This window comes from Salmo trutta, chromosome 14 (assembly GCF_901001165.1).
Source record: "Salmo trutta chromosome 14, fSalTru1.1, whole genome shotgun sequence".
NCBI classification, from domain to species: domain Eukaryota; kingdom Metazoa; phylum Chordata; class Actinopteri; order Salmoniformes; family Salmonidae; genus Salmo; species Salmo trutta.
This window is the reverse complement of record NC_042970.1, coordinates 80,996,382-81,013,886: the sequence shown is the minus strand read 5'-3', so window position 1 is coordinate 81,013,886 and position 17,505 is coordinate 80,996,382. Positions and strand designations below refer to the sequence as shown.

The following is a 17,505-nucleotide window of genomic DNA, read 5'->3' as shown; positions in this document are numbered from 1 at the left end:
CATGTGATTAACTGTTCAGCAGTCTAATAGCCATGTGATTAACTGTTCAGCAGTATAATAGCCATGTGATTAACTGTTCAGCAGTCTAATAGCCATGTGATTAACTGTTCAGCAGTCTAATAGCCATGTGATTAACTGTTCAGCAGTATAATAGCCATGTGATTAACTGTTCAGCAGTCTAATAGCCATGTGATTAAGTGTTCAGCAGTATAATAGCCATGTGATTAACTGTTCAGCAGTATAATAGCCATGTGATTAACTGTTCAGCAGTCTAATAGCCATGTGATTAACTGTTCAGCAGTATAATAGCCATGTGATTAACTGTTCAGCAGTATAATAGTCATGTGTTTAACGGTTCAGCAGTATAATAGTCATGTGTTTAACTGTTCAGCAGTATAATAGCCATGTGATTAACTGTTCAGCAGTCTAATAGCCATGTGATTAACTGTTCAGCAGTATAATAGCCATGTGATTAACTGTTCAGCAGTCTAATAGCCATGTGATTAACTGTTCAGCAGTATAATAGCCATGTGATTAACTGTTCAGCAGTGTAATAGCCATGTGATTAACTGTTCAGCAGTATAATAGCCATGTGATTAACTGTTCAGCAGTCTAATAGCCATGTGATTAACTGTTCAGCAGTATAATAGCCATGTGATTAACTGTTCAGCAGTCTAATAGCCATGTGATTAACTGTTCAGCAGTATAATAGCCATGTGATTAACTGTTCAGCAGTATAATAGCCATGTGATTAACTGTTCAGCAGTCTAATAGCCATGTGATTAACTGTTCAGCAGTCTAATAGCCATGTGATTAACTGTTCAGCAGTATAATAGCCATGTGATTAACTGTTCAGCAGTATAATAGCCATGTGATTAACTGTTCAGCAGTCTAATAGCCATGTGATTAACTGTTCAGCAGTCTAATAGCCATGTGATTAACTGTTCAGCAGTCTAATAGCCATGTGATTAACTGTTCAGCAGTATAATAGCCATGTGATTAACTGTTCAGCAGTATAATAGCCATGTGATTAACTGTTCAGCAGTTTAATAGCCATGTGATTAACTGTTCAGCAGTATAATAGCCATGTGATTAACTGTTCAGCAGTATAATAGCCATGTGATTAACTGTTCAGCAGTCTAATAGCCATGTGATTAACTGTTCAGCAGTCTAATAGCCATGTGATTAACTGTTCAGCAGTCTAATAGCCATGTGATTACCTGTTCAGCAGTATAATAGCCATGTGATTAACTGTTCAGCAGTCTAATAGCCATGTGATTAACTGTTCAGCAGTCTAATAGCCATGTGATTAACTGTTCAGCTGTCACGTCCTGACCAGTATAAGGGGTTATTTGTTATTGTAGTTTGGTCAGGGCGTAGCAAGGGTGTGTTTGTTTTGTGTTGTCGGGGTTTTTGGGTATTGTTCTATGTTTTGGATTTCTATGTTCTTTCTATGTTGTGTATTTCTTTGTGTTGGCCTGGTATGGCTCTCAATCAGGGACAGCTGTACTTCGTTGTTGCTGACTGGGGGCCATACTTAGGTAGCCTGTTTTCCACCTGTCTTTTGTGGGAAGTTGTTTTTGCACTGCTGTGGTTTGCCTGCAAACAGTCTAGCTGTCGTTCGTTTTTTCTTGTTTTGTGTAGTGTTCAAATAAAGTTAAGATGAGCATTCACATACCCGCTGCATTTTGGTCCAATCACTACGACGGCCGTTACATCAGCAGTATAATAGTCATGTGATTAACTGTTCAGCAGTCTAATAGCCATGTGATTAACTGTTCAGCAGTCTAAGAGCCATGTGATTAACTGTTCAGCAGTATAATAGCCATGTGATTAACTGTTCAGCAGTCTAATAGCCATGTGATTAACTGTTCAGCAGTATAATAGCCATGTGATTAACTGTTCAGCAGTATAATAGCCATGTGATTAACTGTTCAGCAGTATAATAGCCATGTGATTAACTGTTCAGCAGTCTAATAGCCATGTGATTAACTGTTCAGCAGTATAATAGCCATGTGATTAACTGTTCAGCAGTATAATAGCCATGTGATTAACTGTTCAGCAGTCTAATAGCCATGTGATTAACTGTTCAGCAGTATAATAGCCATGTGATTAACTGTTCAGCAGTATAATAGCCATGTGATTAACTGTTCAGCAGTCTAATAGCCATGTGATTAACTGTTCAGCAGTATAATAGCCATGTGATTAACTGTTCAGCAGTATAATAGCCATGTGATTAACTGTTCAGCAGTCTAATAGCCATGTGATTAACTGTTCAGCAGTCTAATAGCCATGTGATTAACTGTTCAGCAGTCTAATAGCCATGTGATTACCTGTTCAGCAGTATAATAGCCATGTGATTAACTGTTCAGCAGTCTAATAGCCATGTGATTAACTGTTCAGCAGTCTAATAGCCATGTGATTAACTGTTCAGCTGTCACGTCCTGACCAGTATAAGGGGTTATTTGTTATTGTAGTTTGGTCAGGGCGTAGCAAGGGTGTGTTTGTTTTGTGTTGTCGGGGTTTTTGGGTATTGTTCTATGTTTTGGATTTCTATGTTCTTTCTATGTTGTGTATTTCTTTGTGTTGGCCTGGTATGGCTCTCAATCAGGGACAGCTGTACTTCGTTGTTGCTGACTGGGGGCCATACTTAGGTAGCCTGTTTTCCACCTGTCTTTTGTGGGAAGTTGTTTTTGCACTACTGTGGTTTGCCTGCAAACAGTCTAGCTGTCGTTCGTTTTTTCTTGTTTTGTGTAGTGTTCAAATAAAGTTAAGATGAGCATTCACATACCCGCTGCATTTTGGTCCAATCACTACGACGGCCGTTACATCAGCAGTATAATAGCCATGTGATTAACTGTTCAGCAGTCTAATAGCCATGTGATTAACTGTTCAGCAGTCTAAGAGCCATGTGATTAACTGTTCAGCAGTATAATAGCCATGTGATTAACTGTTCAGCAGTCTAATAGCCATGTGATTAACTGTTCAGCAGTATAATAGCCATGTGATTAACTGTTCAGCAGTATAATAGCCATGTGATTAACTGTTCAGCAGTATAATAGCCATGTGATTAACTGTTCAGCAGTCTAATAGCCATGTGATTAACTGTTCAGCAGTATAATAGCCATGTGTTTAACTGTTCAGTAGTATAATAGCCATGTGTTTAACTGTTCAGCAGTATAATAGCCATGTGATTAACTGTTCAGCAGTCTAATAGCCATGTGATTAACTGTTCAGCAGTCTAATAGCCATGTGATTAACTGTTCAGCAGTCTAATAGCCATGTGATTAACTGTTCAGCAGTCTAATAGCCATGTGTTTAACTGTTCAGCAGTCTAATAGCTTTGGGGTAGAAGCTGTTCAGGAGCCTTTTGGTCCGAGACTTGGCGCCCCGGTACTGCTTGCCATGCGGTAGCAGAGAGAACAGTCTATGACTAGAGTGGCTGGAGTCTTTGACAATTTTTAGGGCCTTCCTCTGACACCGCCTGGTATAGAGGTCCTGGATGGCAGGGAGCTTGGCCCCAGTGATGTACTGGGCCATACGCACTACCCTCTGTAGCGCCTAGCGGTCGGATGCCGTGCAGTTGCCATACCAAGCGGTGATGCAGGCAGTCAAGATGCTCTCAATGGTGCAGCTGTATAACTTTTTGAAGATCTGAGGACCCATGCCAAATCTTTTCAGCCTCCTGAGGGGGAAGAGACGTTGTCATGCCCTTTCCACCTCTGTGTTGGTGTGTTTGGACCATGATATGTCCCTAGTGATGTGAACACTGAGGAACTTGAAGCTCTCGACCGTCTCCACTACAGCCCTGTGGATGTGGATTGTAGCGTGCTCGGCCCTCTGTTTCCTGTAGTCCAGATCAGCTCCTTTGTTTTGTCCACGTTGAGGGAGAGGTTGTTGTCCTGGCACCACACTGCCAGGTCTCTGACCTCCTCCATATAGGCTGTCATTGTTGTCGGTGACCAGGCCTACCACCGTTGTATCGTCAGCAAACTTGATGATGGTGTTGGAGTCGTGTGTGGCCACGCAGTCGTGGGTGAACAGGGAGTACAGGAGGGGCCTTAGCAACACACGGGACGTGAAATTAAGAATACATTTTTTGTATTTGCGCTGCGTTGCCAAGTTACCATTTTCAAATGAAGCACTGTGCGTAGCTGGACACGCGATAATGCCCCACTGTTCAAAAGGAATTTTCAGGTAGGCTAAAAACAAATGATTGATGGATGAATACACACACACTTTTCAAATGTGTGTTGGGTGTGCTAACTATGTTTTTTTGGAACAATTAAAAAATATATATGATTTAACCTTTCTTTAACTAGGCAAGTCAGTTAAGAGCAAATTCTTATTTACAATGACGGCCTACCCCAGCCAAACCCGGACGACGCTGGGACAATTGTGTGCCGCCCTGTGGGACTCCCAATGATGGCCGGATGTGATACAGCCTGGATGAATCACAATGTTAGTAAAGTAATGACACTTTTGCAGAAGACACGTTTCAGTTGAATGTATTCAGTTGTGTGACTGACCAGGTATCCCCTTTCCCTTTCTGTATCTCGGCCTCCTTGGTTTGTCCTTTGTATGGTTTGCATGGCTTGCATGCTTTGCGTGGCTTGCATGGTTTGTATGGTTTGTATGGTTTGCATGGTTGCGTGGTTTGTATGGTTTGCATGGTTTGCGTGGCTTGCATGGTTTGCATGGTTTGTATGGTTTGTATGGTTTGCATGGTTGCGTGGTTTGTATGGTTTGCATGGTTTGTGTGGCTTACATGGTTTGCATGGTTTGTGTGGTTTGCATGGTTGCGTGGTTTGTATGGTTTGCATGGTTTGCGTGGCTTACATGGTTTGCATGGTTTGAGTGGTTTGAGTGGTTTGTGTGGTTTGAGTGGTTTGTGTGGTTTGTATGGTTTGTGTGGTTTGTGTGGTTTGCATGGTTTGTATGGTTTGTGTGGTTTGTGTGGTTTGCATGGTTTGTGTGGTTTGTGTGGTTTGCATGGTTTGTGTGGTTTGTGTGGTTTGCATGGTTTGTGTGGTTTGTGTGGTTTGTGTGGTTTGCATGGATTGTGTGGTTTGTGTGGTTTGCATGGTTTGTGCGAATACCTACGTGCTCCAGACAGTAGGGGGAGCCAGAAGACTAAAACTCAAAGGACACCTTGTTACCCATATCAGGGTCCTATTCATTAATACACACTGAGCAAAACTTAGACAAACAATATGCAATGGAAAACAAAAATGAACATTTCTTATTGGGCAACTTCAGGTAGTCCATCGCTGTTTGAGTCTAATTTCCTTTGTTTGGTGCCTAATGAATAGGTTACACCCCAGCTCAGCTGTAGTCTTAATGAATAGGTTACAACCCAGCTCAGCTGTAGTCTTAATGAATAGGTTACAACCCAGCTCAGCTGTAGTCTTAATGAATAGGTTACAACCCAGCTCAGCTGTAGTCTTAATGAATAGGTTAAAACCCAGCTCAGCTGTAGTCTTAATGAATAGGTTACAACCCAGCTCAGCTGTAGTTTTAATGAATAGGTTACAACCCAGCTCAGCTGTAGTCTTAATGAATAGGTTACAACCCAGCTCAGCTGTAGTCTTAATGAATAGGTTACAACCCAGCTCAGCTGTAGTCTTAATGAATAGGTTACAACCCAGCTCAGCTGTAGTCTTAATGAATAGGTTACAACCCAGCTCAGCTGTAGTCTTAATGAATAGGTTACAACCCAGCTCAGCTGTAGTCTTAATGAATAGGTTAAAACCCAGCTCAGCTGTAGTCTTAATGAATAGGTTACAACCCAGCTCAGCTGTAGTTTTAATGAATAGGTTACAACCCAGCTCAGCTGTAGTCTTAATGAATAGGTTACAACCCAGCTCAGCTGTAGTCTTAATGAATAGGTTACAACCCAGCTCAGCTGTAGTCTTAATGAATAGGTTACAACCCAGCTCAGCTGTAGTCTTAATGAATAGGTTACAACCCAGCTCAGCTGTAGTCTTAATGAATAGGTTACAACCCAGCTCAGCTGTAGTCTTAATGAATAGGTTACAACCCAGCTCAGCTGTAGTCTTAATGAATAGGTTACAACCCAGCTCAGCTGTAGTCTTAATGAATAGGTTACAACCCAGCTCAGCTGTAGTCTTAATGAATAGGTTACAACCCAGCTCAGCTGTAGTCTTAATGAATAGGTTACAACCCAGCTCAGCTGTAGTCTTAATGAATAGGTTACAACCCAGCTCAGCTGTAGTCTTAATGAATAGGTTACAACCCAGCTCAGCTGTAGTCTTAATGAATAGGCTACAACCCAGCTCAGCTGTAGTCTTAATGAATAGGTTACAACCCAGCTCAGCTGTAGTCTTAATGAATAGGTTACAACCCAGCTCAGCTGTAGTCTTAATGAATAGGTTACAACCCAGCTCAGCTGTAGTCTTAATGAATAGGTTACAACCCAGCTCAGCTGTAGTCTTAATGAATAGGTTACAACCCAGCTCAGCTGTAGTCTTAATGAATAGGCTACAACCCAGCTCAGCTGTAGTCTTAATGAATAGGTTACAACCCAGCTCAGCTGTAGTCTTAATGAATAGGTTACAACCCAGCTCAACTGTAGTCTTAATGAATAGGCTGCCACCCAGCTCAGCTGTAGTTTTAATGAATAGGTTACAACCCAGCTCAGCTGTAGACTTAATGAATAGGTTACAACCAAGCTCAGCTGTAGTCTTAATGAATAGGTTACAACCCAGCTCAGCTGTAGTCTTAATGAATAGGTTACAACCCAGCTCAGCTGTAGTCTTAATGAATAGGTTACAACCCAGCTCAGCTGTAGTCTTAATGAATAGGTTACAACCCAGCTCAGCTGTAGTCTTAATGAATAGGTTACAACCCAGCTCAGCTGTAGTCTTAATGAATAGGTTACAACCCAGCTCAGCTGTAGTCTTAATGAATAGGTTACAACCCAGCTCAGCTGTAGTCTTAATGAATAGGTTACAACCCAGCTCAGCTGTAGTCTTAATGAATAGGTTACAACCCAGCTCAGCTGTAGTCTTAATGAATAGGTTACAACCCAGCTCAGCTGTAGTCTTAATGAATAGGCTACAACCCAGCTCAGCTGGAGTCTTAATGAATAGGTTACAACCCAGCTCAGCTGTAGTCTTAATGAATAGGTTACAACCCAGCTCAACTGTAGTCTTAATGAATAGGCTGCCACCCAGCTCAGCTGTAGTTTTAATGAATAGGTTACAACCCAGCTCAGCTGTAGTCTTAATGAATAGGTTACAACCAAGCTCAGCTGTAGTCTTAATGAATAGGTTACAACCCAGCTCAGCTGTAGTCTTAATGAATAGGTTACAACCCAGCTCAGCTGTAGTCTTAATGAATAGGTTACAACCCAGCTCAGCTGTAGTCTTAATGAATAGGTTACAACCCAGCTCAGCTGTAGTCTTAATGAATAGGTTACAACCCAGCTCAGCTGTAGTCTTAATGAATAGGCTACAACCCAGCTCAGCTGTAGTCTTAATGAATAGGCTGCCACCCAGCTCAGTTGTAGTTTTAATGAATAGGTTACAACCCAGCTCAGCTGTAGACTTAATGAATAGGTTACAACCAAGCTCAGCTGTAGTCTTAATGAATAGGTTACAACCCAGCTCAGCTGTAGTCTTAATGAATAGGTTACAACCCAGCTCAGCTGTAGTCTTAATGAATAGGTTACAACCCAGCTCAGCTGTAGTCTTAATGAATAGGTTACAACCCAGCTCAGCTGTAGTCTTAATGAATAGTTTACAACCCAGCTCGGCTGTAGTCTTAATGAATAGGTTACAACCCAGCTCAGCTGTAGTCTTAATGAATAGGTTACAACCCAGCTCAGCTGTAGTCTTAATGAATAGGTTAAAACCCAGCTCAGCTGTAGTCCTTTAGGCCTTTCCTAGACTAATGTGTGGAAATGTGTGATTACACAATCAAATGAAAAGAGAGGATCTTATAAATAAACCATGTATGTAGTTACTGCTGATGCATCTAAAATATTCATGCTGGTTGAAATAAATGCGGGGAGATTGTGACACTAATTGTGACACTCACTTGATTTGATTGACAGCCTGACTCAGCGTTTTCTTCAACAGAGCCTGGATGCTGCTGATCAACTCCACCTCCTGCGGTACACAAACACAACCGTCACCATATTTTCAGATTGGTTTGTAGTGAAATCACGTCTAGGCAACATTTAGTAATGATACAAGTATTTAGGTGAACTAGAGCAAAGACAAGTCGATGTTATTGTTTTAATCACCTTAAGCAGCTCCTCCTCTACGCGGTCTTTAACCAGGTCGGGCCCCAGCCGCCGTTCTCGACAGGTTAGGTTATCCGTGGCAATGGCGAACGGGATCTCGGTGGCGTCCAGCGACTTCAACAGCCTTCTCTTCTGCCCCAGGAGAAGGTCTGTCTCGGCCACCAGCTTTTCGATGTGCCGCTGCAGCTCCGACTTCCAGAAGTGGATATGCTGTAGTCTCTCGCCCAGGTGCCGCGTCCCCTCAGCTTGGGTGTGCAGAGTCCCGGCCTCGGTCTCCTTATACAGTGTTTTGGAATCATGGCAAATCCTCTCGGCGTTGTTTCGGTCAGTAACGGCCTGGTGAAGGGTAGAGAAGTTATTGATGTGCCATTCCTCCGGGCTGTACTTGGCTGAACGGTACCCCGCCGTCGCCAAGCCGGAGGAGGGATAGAAACCCTCCTTTAATGTGGCCTCTGCGTCTGTAGGCTGGAACGGATCGCCTGCTTGGGCAACTGACCTGCTGTCGAAATGATGTCTGGGCACTAAAACTTCTGAAGACATTTTGTGGCGAATTGGTGGTACCTGATTTTAAAAACACTGCGATCCGACACAGGATTGTAGTTAACGGAGTTGCAACAAAACAAGAGCCACACAGGGGAAGTGAAGAATCACTTTTTAGTATTTGCGCTGCGTTGCCAGGTGACTTGTTTCCAAGGAAACACTGTGTAACTGGACACGCCATAATGCCCCACGGTTCCAAATGAATTATCAGGTAACAACAAATGGTGCATGGAGGAACACACACACACATTTTTCAAATGTACTCATCTGAAAATAGGCCTATGTTATGTGTGCTAACTCATTTTATATACCCATTTATATGTCCAAAAATGGATGTAGCAACTACGGATTGCCCCTTTATTAACTGATGAATAATATTGTTTTAATAATGTCAATGATAACTTCAACGTTTAAGATGGCAGTGGCCCTGTTTTTTTTCAGAAACATAAATGCAGACACACACACACCAGCATATTCACACCCCTCCACCTCTTCACTTTAAACCCCTTTAGTGAGTCAGAGGTCTCTGGTCTATTGATGGGAATCAGTGTCTTCAGGGTTGTGTCCCAAATGACACCATGTTCCCTAGATAGTGCACTACTTTTGACCCGTACTTATTGTCGAAAATATGGTGTGAGTGGGATGTCCTGTTTCACTGGGCTTTGCCACACAGTAATGATGCAATTACACTGGAACTGTCACAGGTATTGAACAGACCAAGGCGCAGCGGGAATAGTGCTCATTCTTGATGCTTTTAATTAGAAACACTTTACAAAATAACGAACGACCAACAGTTCCGTCAGGTACAATAACTAAATGGAAAATAACCACCCCCAAACACACAAAACAACCCCCCTGCCACGCATGGGGGTTGGTCACTGGTCAGGACGTGACAGGAACTCGTGAGTGACCAATGGGAGTAGTTATTTTCCATCAGGCTTGTCTACTATTCAATCATTTAACATAGTGTTTTCTCATCTGCCTCACATTTGTGTGCATTCTCTCTCTCTCTCTCTCTCTCTCTCTCTCTCTCTCTCTCTCTCTCTCTCTCTCTCTCTCGCACTCACTCTTACTCTCACTCTCTCAATTTTTCAATTCAATTTCAATGTAAGGGTTTTATTAGCATGGGAAACATATGTTAACATTGCCAAAGCAAGTAAAGTAGATAATAAACAAAAGTGAAACAAACAAACATTAAACATTACATTCACAAAAGTTCCAAAAGAATAAAGACATTTCAGATGTCCTATTATGTATATATACAGTGTTGTAACAATTATTTGTATTTAAAAAATAAAAAATAATATTTCACCTTTATTTAACCAGGTAGGCCAGTTGAGAACAAGTTCTCATTTACAACTGCGACCTGGCCAAGATAAAGCAAAGCAGTGCGACACAAACAACAACACAGAGTTACACATGGAATAAAACAAACGAACAGTCAGGGTAATGCAGAACGCCACAGGATGTTTTTGTGTTGGTTAAGGGCAGTCAGGTCTGGAGAGAACCAAGGGCTATATCTGTTCCTGGTTCTAAATTTCTTGAAAGGGGCATGCTTATTTAAGATGGCGAGGAAGGCATTTAAAAAAAATAACCAGGCATCCTCTACTGACGGGATGAGGTCAATATCGTTCCAGGATACCCGGGCCAGGTGGATTAGAAAGGCCTGCTCGCTTTAGTGTTTTAGGGAGCGTTTGACAGTGTTGAGGGGTGGTCGTTTGACTGCGGACCCATTACGGACGCAGGCAGTGATCGCTGAGATCCTGGTTGAAGACAGCAGAGGTTTATTTAGAGGGCAGGTTGGTCAGGATGATATCTATGAGGGTGCCCCAGTTTAGGTCACCTAACAGTACAAGCTCTGAAGATAAATGGGGTCAATTAATTCACATATGGTGTCCAGGGCACAGCTGGGGGCTGAGGGGGGTCTGTAACAAGCGGCAACAGTGAGAGACTTATTTCTGGATGTGCAAATGGGTAAAGTACAAAAGGTATAAAAGTATAAATCAACATATGTGTGTTGTTTTTACAATGGTGTTTGTTTTTCACTCATTGCCCTTTTCTTGTGGCAACAGGTCACACATGTTGCTGCTGTGACGGCCCACTGTAGTGTTTCACCCAGTAGATATAGGAGTTTATCAACATTGGGTTTGTTTTCGAATTCTTTGTGTATCTGTGTAATCTGAGGGAAATATGTGTCTCTAATATGGTCATACACTTGGCAGGAGGTTAGGAATTGCAGCTCAGTTTCCACCTCATTTTGTGGGCAGTGTGCACATAGCCTGTCTTCTCTTGAAAGCCAGGTCTGCCTACGGCGGCCTTTTTCCATTGCAATGCTATGCCCACTGTGGAAGGACCACCAGAGGGCAGGCTGGGATCACGGATAGTAGCCCAACAAGGCATGTGAGACAAGGTAACCAGAGGCAATTAAGCACAGCTGACGGTACTAATGAGATATTCTCTTTCCCCTACAAGAGAGAGGATGGAACCAGCAAGAGGGGAGGAAGATAAACTATCTCTGGAGAATGGCTACGGAGAGAGAGGTGCTATCCAAGAAGATCCATTAAGACGGTGACGAATATGTGATTGTTGTTATAGTTTGAAGATAATCGTAATGTGATCCTGTGTCATCTAAAGAAGAAGATGTATGTTGTTCCTTTGGAGATTCTCATTGACTGTGTTGGAGTGTTTGTATTGTTAGAAATCCCTCAATAGAGAACTGTGTTGAATCAAGAAAACCTACTCTTGACTCGTTTATTCCACCTTTCTGCTTTAGAGTGACAGCAAATGACTTGGTCCGCTCACACCACTTAGTCTGTACATAGTCAAAGCTTTCCTTCATTTTGGGTCAGTCACAGTGGTCAGGTATTTTGCCTCTGTGTACTCTCTGTTTAGGGCCAAATATCATTCTAGTTTGAGCATTTTTTTTTGTTAATTCTTTCCAATGTGTCAAGTAATTATATTTTTGTTTTCTCATGATTTGGTTGAGTCTAATTGTGTTGCTGTCCTGGGGTTCTGTGGGGTCTGTTTGTGAACAGAGCCCCAGGACCAGCTTGCTAAGGCGACTCTTCTCCAGGTTCATCTCTCTTTTGGTGATTGCTTTGTTGTGGAAGGTTTGGGAATTGCTTCCTTTTAGGTGGTTGTAGAATTTAACGGCTCTTTTCTGGATTTTGATAATTAGCGGGTATCGGCCTAATTCTGCTCTGCATGCATTATTTGGTGTTTTACGTTGTACACAGAGGATATTTTTGCATATTTCTGCATGCAGAGTCTCAATTTGGTGTTTGTCCCATTTTGTGAATTCTTGGTTGGTGAGCAGACACCAGACCTCACAACCCTAAAGGGCAATGTGTTCTATAACTGATTCAAGTATTTTTAGCAGGATCCTAATTGGTATGTCAAATTGTAGGTTCCTTTTGATGGCATAGAAGGCCCTTCTTGCCTTGTCTTTCAGCTTTGTTTAGGCCGAGGTATGTATAGTTTTTTGTGTGCTCAAGGGCAATGGTGTCTAGATGGAATTTATATTTGTGATCCTGGCAACTGGACATTTTTTGGAACACCATTATTTTTGTCTTACTGATGTTTACTGTCAGAGCCCAGGTCTGACAGAATCTGTGCAGAAGATCTAGGTGCTGCTGTAGGCCCTCTCTGTGTCTGTCTGTCTGGAGTAGCAGCTCTGATCTTTAGCTCCACACAGTCCACAGTAACTCATTCTCCTCCAGGACTCCAAAAAGGTAAGGGGCTGTTGCTCTGCTCAATGCTGGGAAAAGGTGCTAGGAGCTATGGGGTTTCAGAGCGGTTCTTTGGAGGATATAATAAAATATGAAAGACTTGTGTAGGACTAGGAATATCTGTTTGTTTTGTGTGTTGCTACGTGAGAAGGAAAAGACTTGTTAGAAGTGGGGTGTTTTAAACATTTTATTTTTTTTTTTAATCGGTTTAGAGAACACAGCACCAGTCACCCTACCTTCTAACTCTGTCTTGGTGCCTTATGTTTGACAGCGCTGTTGGATGTACGACACGCAGACAGCGCTGTTGGATGTACGACACGCAGGCAGCGCTGTTGGCTGTACGACACGCAGGCAGCGCTGTTGGCTGTACGACACGCAGGCAGCGCTGTTGGCTGTACGACACGCAGGCAGCGCTGTTGGCTGTACGACACGCAGGCAGCGCTGTTGGCTGTACGACACGCAGGCAGCGCTGTTGGCTGTACGACACGCAGGCAGCGCTGTTGGCTGTACGACACGCAGGCAGCGCTGTTGGCTGTACGACACGCAGGCAGCGCTGTTGGCTGTACGACACGCAGGCAGCGCTGTTGGCTGTACGACACGCAGGCAGCGCTGTTGGCTGTACGACACGCAGGCAGCGCTGTTGGCTGTGTACGACACGCAGGCAGCGCTGTTGGATGTGTACGACACGCAGGCAGCGCTGTTGGATGTGTACGACACGCAGGCAGCGCTGTTGGATGTGTACTACACGCAGGCAGCGCTGTTGGATGTGTACTACACGCAGGCAGCGCTGTTGGATGTGTACTACACGCAGGCAGCGCTGTTGGATGTGTACTACACGCAGGCAGCGCTGTTGGATGTGTACTACACGCAGGCAGCGCTGTTGGATGTGTACTACACGCAGGCAGCGCTGTTGGATGTGTACTACACGCAGGCAGCGCTGTTGGATGTGTACTACACGCAGGCAGCGCTGTTGGATGTGTACTACACGCAGGCAGCGCTGTTGGATGTGTACTACACGCAGGCAGCGCTGTTGGATGTGTACTACACGCAGGCAGCGCTGTTGGATGTGTACTACACACATCAGTGAATTTGATAGCTAACCAAACCACGATATAATTTATGGGGAACTGTCCAGCTGTTCTGTTGGATTAAGGAAATGAAAATAAAGCCTTCCGTAAATGTTTAACTGACTAGGTGTCACGGCTGTCGAAAGGAGAAGAGGACCAAAGTGCAGCGTGTGTGTCGTTCCACATTTTATTTATACTGTGAAACTATGCAATACACAAATACAATGAATGAAAAAAACAACAAACCGTGACGCAGAGATGAACACATACACAACTCAAAATTAATCACCCACAAAACCCAGGTGGAAAAACCCCTACTTCAGTATGATCTCCAATTAGAGACAACGAGGACCAGCTGCCTCTAATTGGAGATCATCCCAAACAAAACCCCAACATAGAAATACAAAACTAGAACCTAAACATAGAAACCATGGAGAGAGAAAAACCCTGTCACGCCCTGACCTACTCTACCATAGAAAATAACATCTTTCTATGATCAGGACGTGACACTAGGATGTGTGAGTTTGGGTTTCTGCCCATTGTAAATGGGTATAGTAAAGGTTGGGGTCAATTTGAATTGAAGTCAGTTAGTTCAAGAAGTAATCTGAAATAATTGAAAAAAGGAAATCTATATTCAATGACTTCTCAATAAATGGAAGAGGAGAAGCTTTTTATTTAAAAAAATTGTTATGTTTTAAATTTCAATATAAAATCACTTCCTGAATTGGGTGTCTTAAATTCGAATTAACCATGGTAAAGATTGACAACCAGATTATAATATCCTCTGGGAAATGGCTAGTAGTGATGGTCACGTGTGTCACGCCCTGACCAGGTGAACTCTTCTATTTTGGTCAGGGTGTGGCATTTCTATAGTTTATTTTCTATGTTTTTGGTATAGCCTTGCTTTGGGGCGTATTTCTATGTTGGGTTCTGTCGATTCCCAATCAGAGACAGCTGTCACTAGTTGCCTCTGATTGGGGAATCATATTTAAGTTCTTTTTCCCCCCACGATGTTTGTGGGTTGTTGTCTCGTTATTTGAGCACGTAACGTATTGGCAGTTTTTCCTTGATTTTTGTGTACATGTTTAATTCTAGTGTGTTGAATAAACATGTATTCGCTCCCAGCTGCGTTTTGGTCCGCTTCCTCGTCACCAGACGCCGAACGTTACAACGTGTGTGTGTGTGTGTGTGTGTGGTAGGGATGGTGAATTGGTGTGTGTGTGGCAACAGCAGGTCCGCTTGCAGCATTCTCTGTAAGCATTTCTTGAAGCACGTGCCACCTACAGTACAGCGGATGACCCACCCAACTATAACTGTCTCGATCAGTCACGCTCTCTCTACTCACGCACACACCACATCCCAAAGTGCCCTGATGGGGAAGAAAGAATAAAAACATTCTCGCTCTCTCGACCACCACCCTACTGCCTCTGATCTGGCGGACTCAGTAAACACAAATACTGTGTAGTAGTAGACGTGTGTAGTAGTAGTTTTTAGTTGTGTATGAATAGGGACATGAGATACATTATATGGAAAACACTGTCACTTTTTTAATTTTAAATTTTACCTTTATTTAACCAGGCAAGTCAGTTAAGAACAAATTCTTATTTTCAATGACGGCCTAGGAACAGTGGGTTAACTGCCTTGTTTAGGGGCAGAACGACAGATTTGTACCTTGTCAGCTCGAGGATTCCAAGATGCATCATCTTCATGTGATACGCACCCTCTCAAAACACCGCCGGAAGACACGTGTCGGCGGCATCCAATACTGTTGCAGTATTTAGCGTTTGTTCGTTTTTGAAAAATGCAGAAGGAACCTCGTCTGTTGGAGTCATATGCTGCCAGTCGCAGCGGTTTTTGCCGGTTTTAATCATCCTATTCCTGGTAAGAGAATGATGTCTTGTATTTTTTTCATGGTTAGTTTCCGTTTTTGTAGTGGACGATAATAATAATAAACCTTGGTTGGGAAAGGGGAAAGGCGATACATAGTCAGTTGCACAACTGAATGCATTTAACTCCTCCTTAATCGACGTCCACGGCGCCTGGGGAGCAGTTGTTGCTGGGGGTTAACTGCCTTGCTCAAGGGAAGAACGGCAGATTTTTTCAGATTATAGGCCCAGTGCTCTTAACCTCTAGGCTATGTGTCACCCAGTTGTTGGGACTTGTAATGAGCTGTATGCACTTTAAGATTGAGACTAAATTAGCATTTCTGTTTTCAACATTCTGATCTCTGCATGTTCAACAGGCAACATTAGGACAGAGGGACAAATTACCCAGATTGCCCAGGACTAAATTGACGACAACAACAACGTGAGATACTGAAGATAAGCCTACTATCTTTTTTAACCTTAAAGTTCACAACGTTATTTGAAATGTCCCGGAGTTCTGGAAGAACAGGACGAGGACTGTCACGGTCGCTGAAGGTAAAACCTAAGGGCGCTGGAGTAAAGCCCTTACTGCTTAGCGGCAGCATCAATCTAGGTGTGGTGCAGGCCATTGAAATCCCATACCCTGAAGGTATGGATTCTGAGGCTGGGAAACATCACAAGGGGGTAGTCTTGAGGAAACATCCTGAGACTCTGACAGTGGATTACAAAAAAGCACTGAGGAACAGAGTCAAAACCAACTATGTTTTCTACACAGCGCACCCCACAGCCTGGCGTAGTGCCCTGCACCAAACCTACCCCGACACTGAAGAGAGAGACATCAACAATGCCGTACAGGTCAAAGCGTATGTGGATGACAGTCACTTAAAGGTTATTACAGTGAATCTTTATCACACCGGTACCGTCGTGGTCCAAGGCTCTCAGACCCAGCTCAACAACTTTCAACAGGACTTTCAGGAACTGAAGGAAAAAGCTGAGCTGAATAAAAGTATTGTCACATACCAAGGAGCATGTTAGAATTGCAAATGTATTGTGTTACATTTGTGGAAAATATAGTGTGTGTTTAGATAAGAAACATCTTAAAAGCATAAATGTGTACTTAATTGTCAATAATTGTATGCACTCATACATGATATAAAATATGTATTTTAAAAACAAAGAGACAGTGTGTGTGTGTAATACTGCCCTACCAAAAAAAATAACAGCCCCAATTTTCTCCAGAACACAATAGAGGCAGGATACTTGTCCACATGATTAAGCATTACATGTATTTAATGTAGCAAAATGACATGAACTCCTATCAACCAAATGAACAGCTACTGCCTTTTTGATTGGTTGGGCAGAATACAGCTACTCACTGGTCCTGTAGGTTGTCTGAGTTGGGGTGGCACTGTGTGTATAATACAGCTACTCACTGGTCCTGTAGGTTGTCTGAGTTGGGGTGGTACTGTGTGTATAATACAGCTACTCACTGGTCCTGTAGGTTGTCTGAGTTGGGGTGGTACTGTGTGTATAATACAGCTACTCACTGGTCCTGTAGGTTGTCTGAGTTGGGATGGTACTGTGTGTATAATACAGCTACTCACTGGTCCTGTAGGTTGTCTGAGTTGGGATGGTACTGTGTGTATAATACAGCTACTCACTGGTCCTGTAGGTTGTCTGAGTTGGGGTGGTACTGTGTGTATAATACAGCTACTCACTGGTCCTGTAGGTTGTCTGAGTTGGGATGGTACTGTGTGTATAATACAGCTACTCACTGGTCCTGTAGGTTGTCTGAGTTGGGGTGGTACTGTGTGTATAATACAGCTACTCACTGGTCCTGTAGGTTGTCTGAGTTGGAGTGGTACTGTGTGTATAATACAGCTACTCACTGGTCCTGTAGGTTGTCTGAGTTGGGGTGGCACTGTGTGTATAATACAGCTACTCACTGGTCCTGTAGGTTGTCTGAGTTGGGGTGGTACTGTGTGTATAATACAGCTACTCACTGGTCCTGTAGGTTGTCTGAGTTGGGGTGGTAC

At 43.1% G+C, this 17,505-nt stretch overlaps 1 protein-coding gene and 1 long non-coding RNA gene across 2 annotated transcripts in view; one reads left to right on the top strand and one right to left on the bottom strand.

Annotated features, from left to right (window-relative positions):
* Nucleotides 1-9,070, bottom strand: part of tekt4 (tektin 4) — a 20,100-nt gene extending 11,030 nt beyond the window's left edge. Inside the window, exons 1-2 of the mRNA XM_029689880.1 lie at nt 8,270-9,070; nt 8,062-8,132 (exon numbers count right to left, since the gene is read on the bottom strand). Coding sequence (XP_029545740.1) covers nt 8,062-8,132; nt 8,270-8,809 — 611 coding nt within the window. The 5' untranslated portion in view covers nt 8,810-9,070. The remainder of the gene's footprint in view (nt 1-8,061; nt 8,133-8,269) is intronic.
* A 6,169-nt stretch (nt 9,071-15,239) lies between these two features.
* Nucleotides 15,240-16,646, top strand: LOC115147607 (uncharacterized). Its single transcript, XR_003866419.1, has 2 exons — nt 15,240-15,485; nt 15,847-16,646. It is a non-coding gene; the product is annotated as an uncharacterized LOC115147607 (long non-coding RNA).
* The last annotated feature ends 859 nt before the right edge of the window (nt 16,647-17,505 follow it).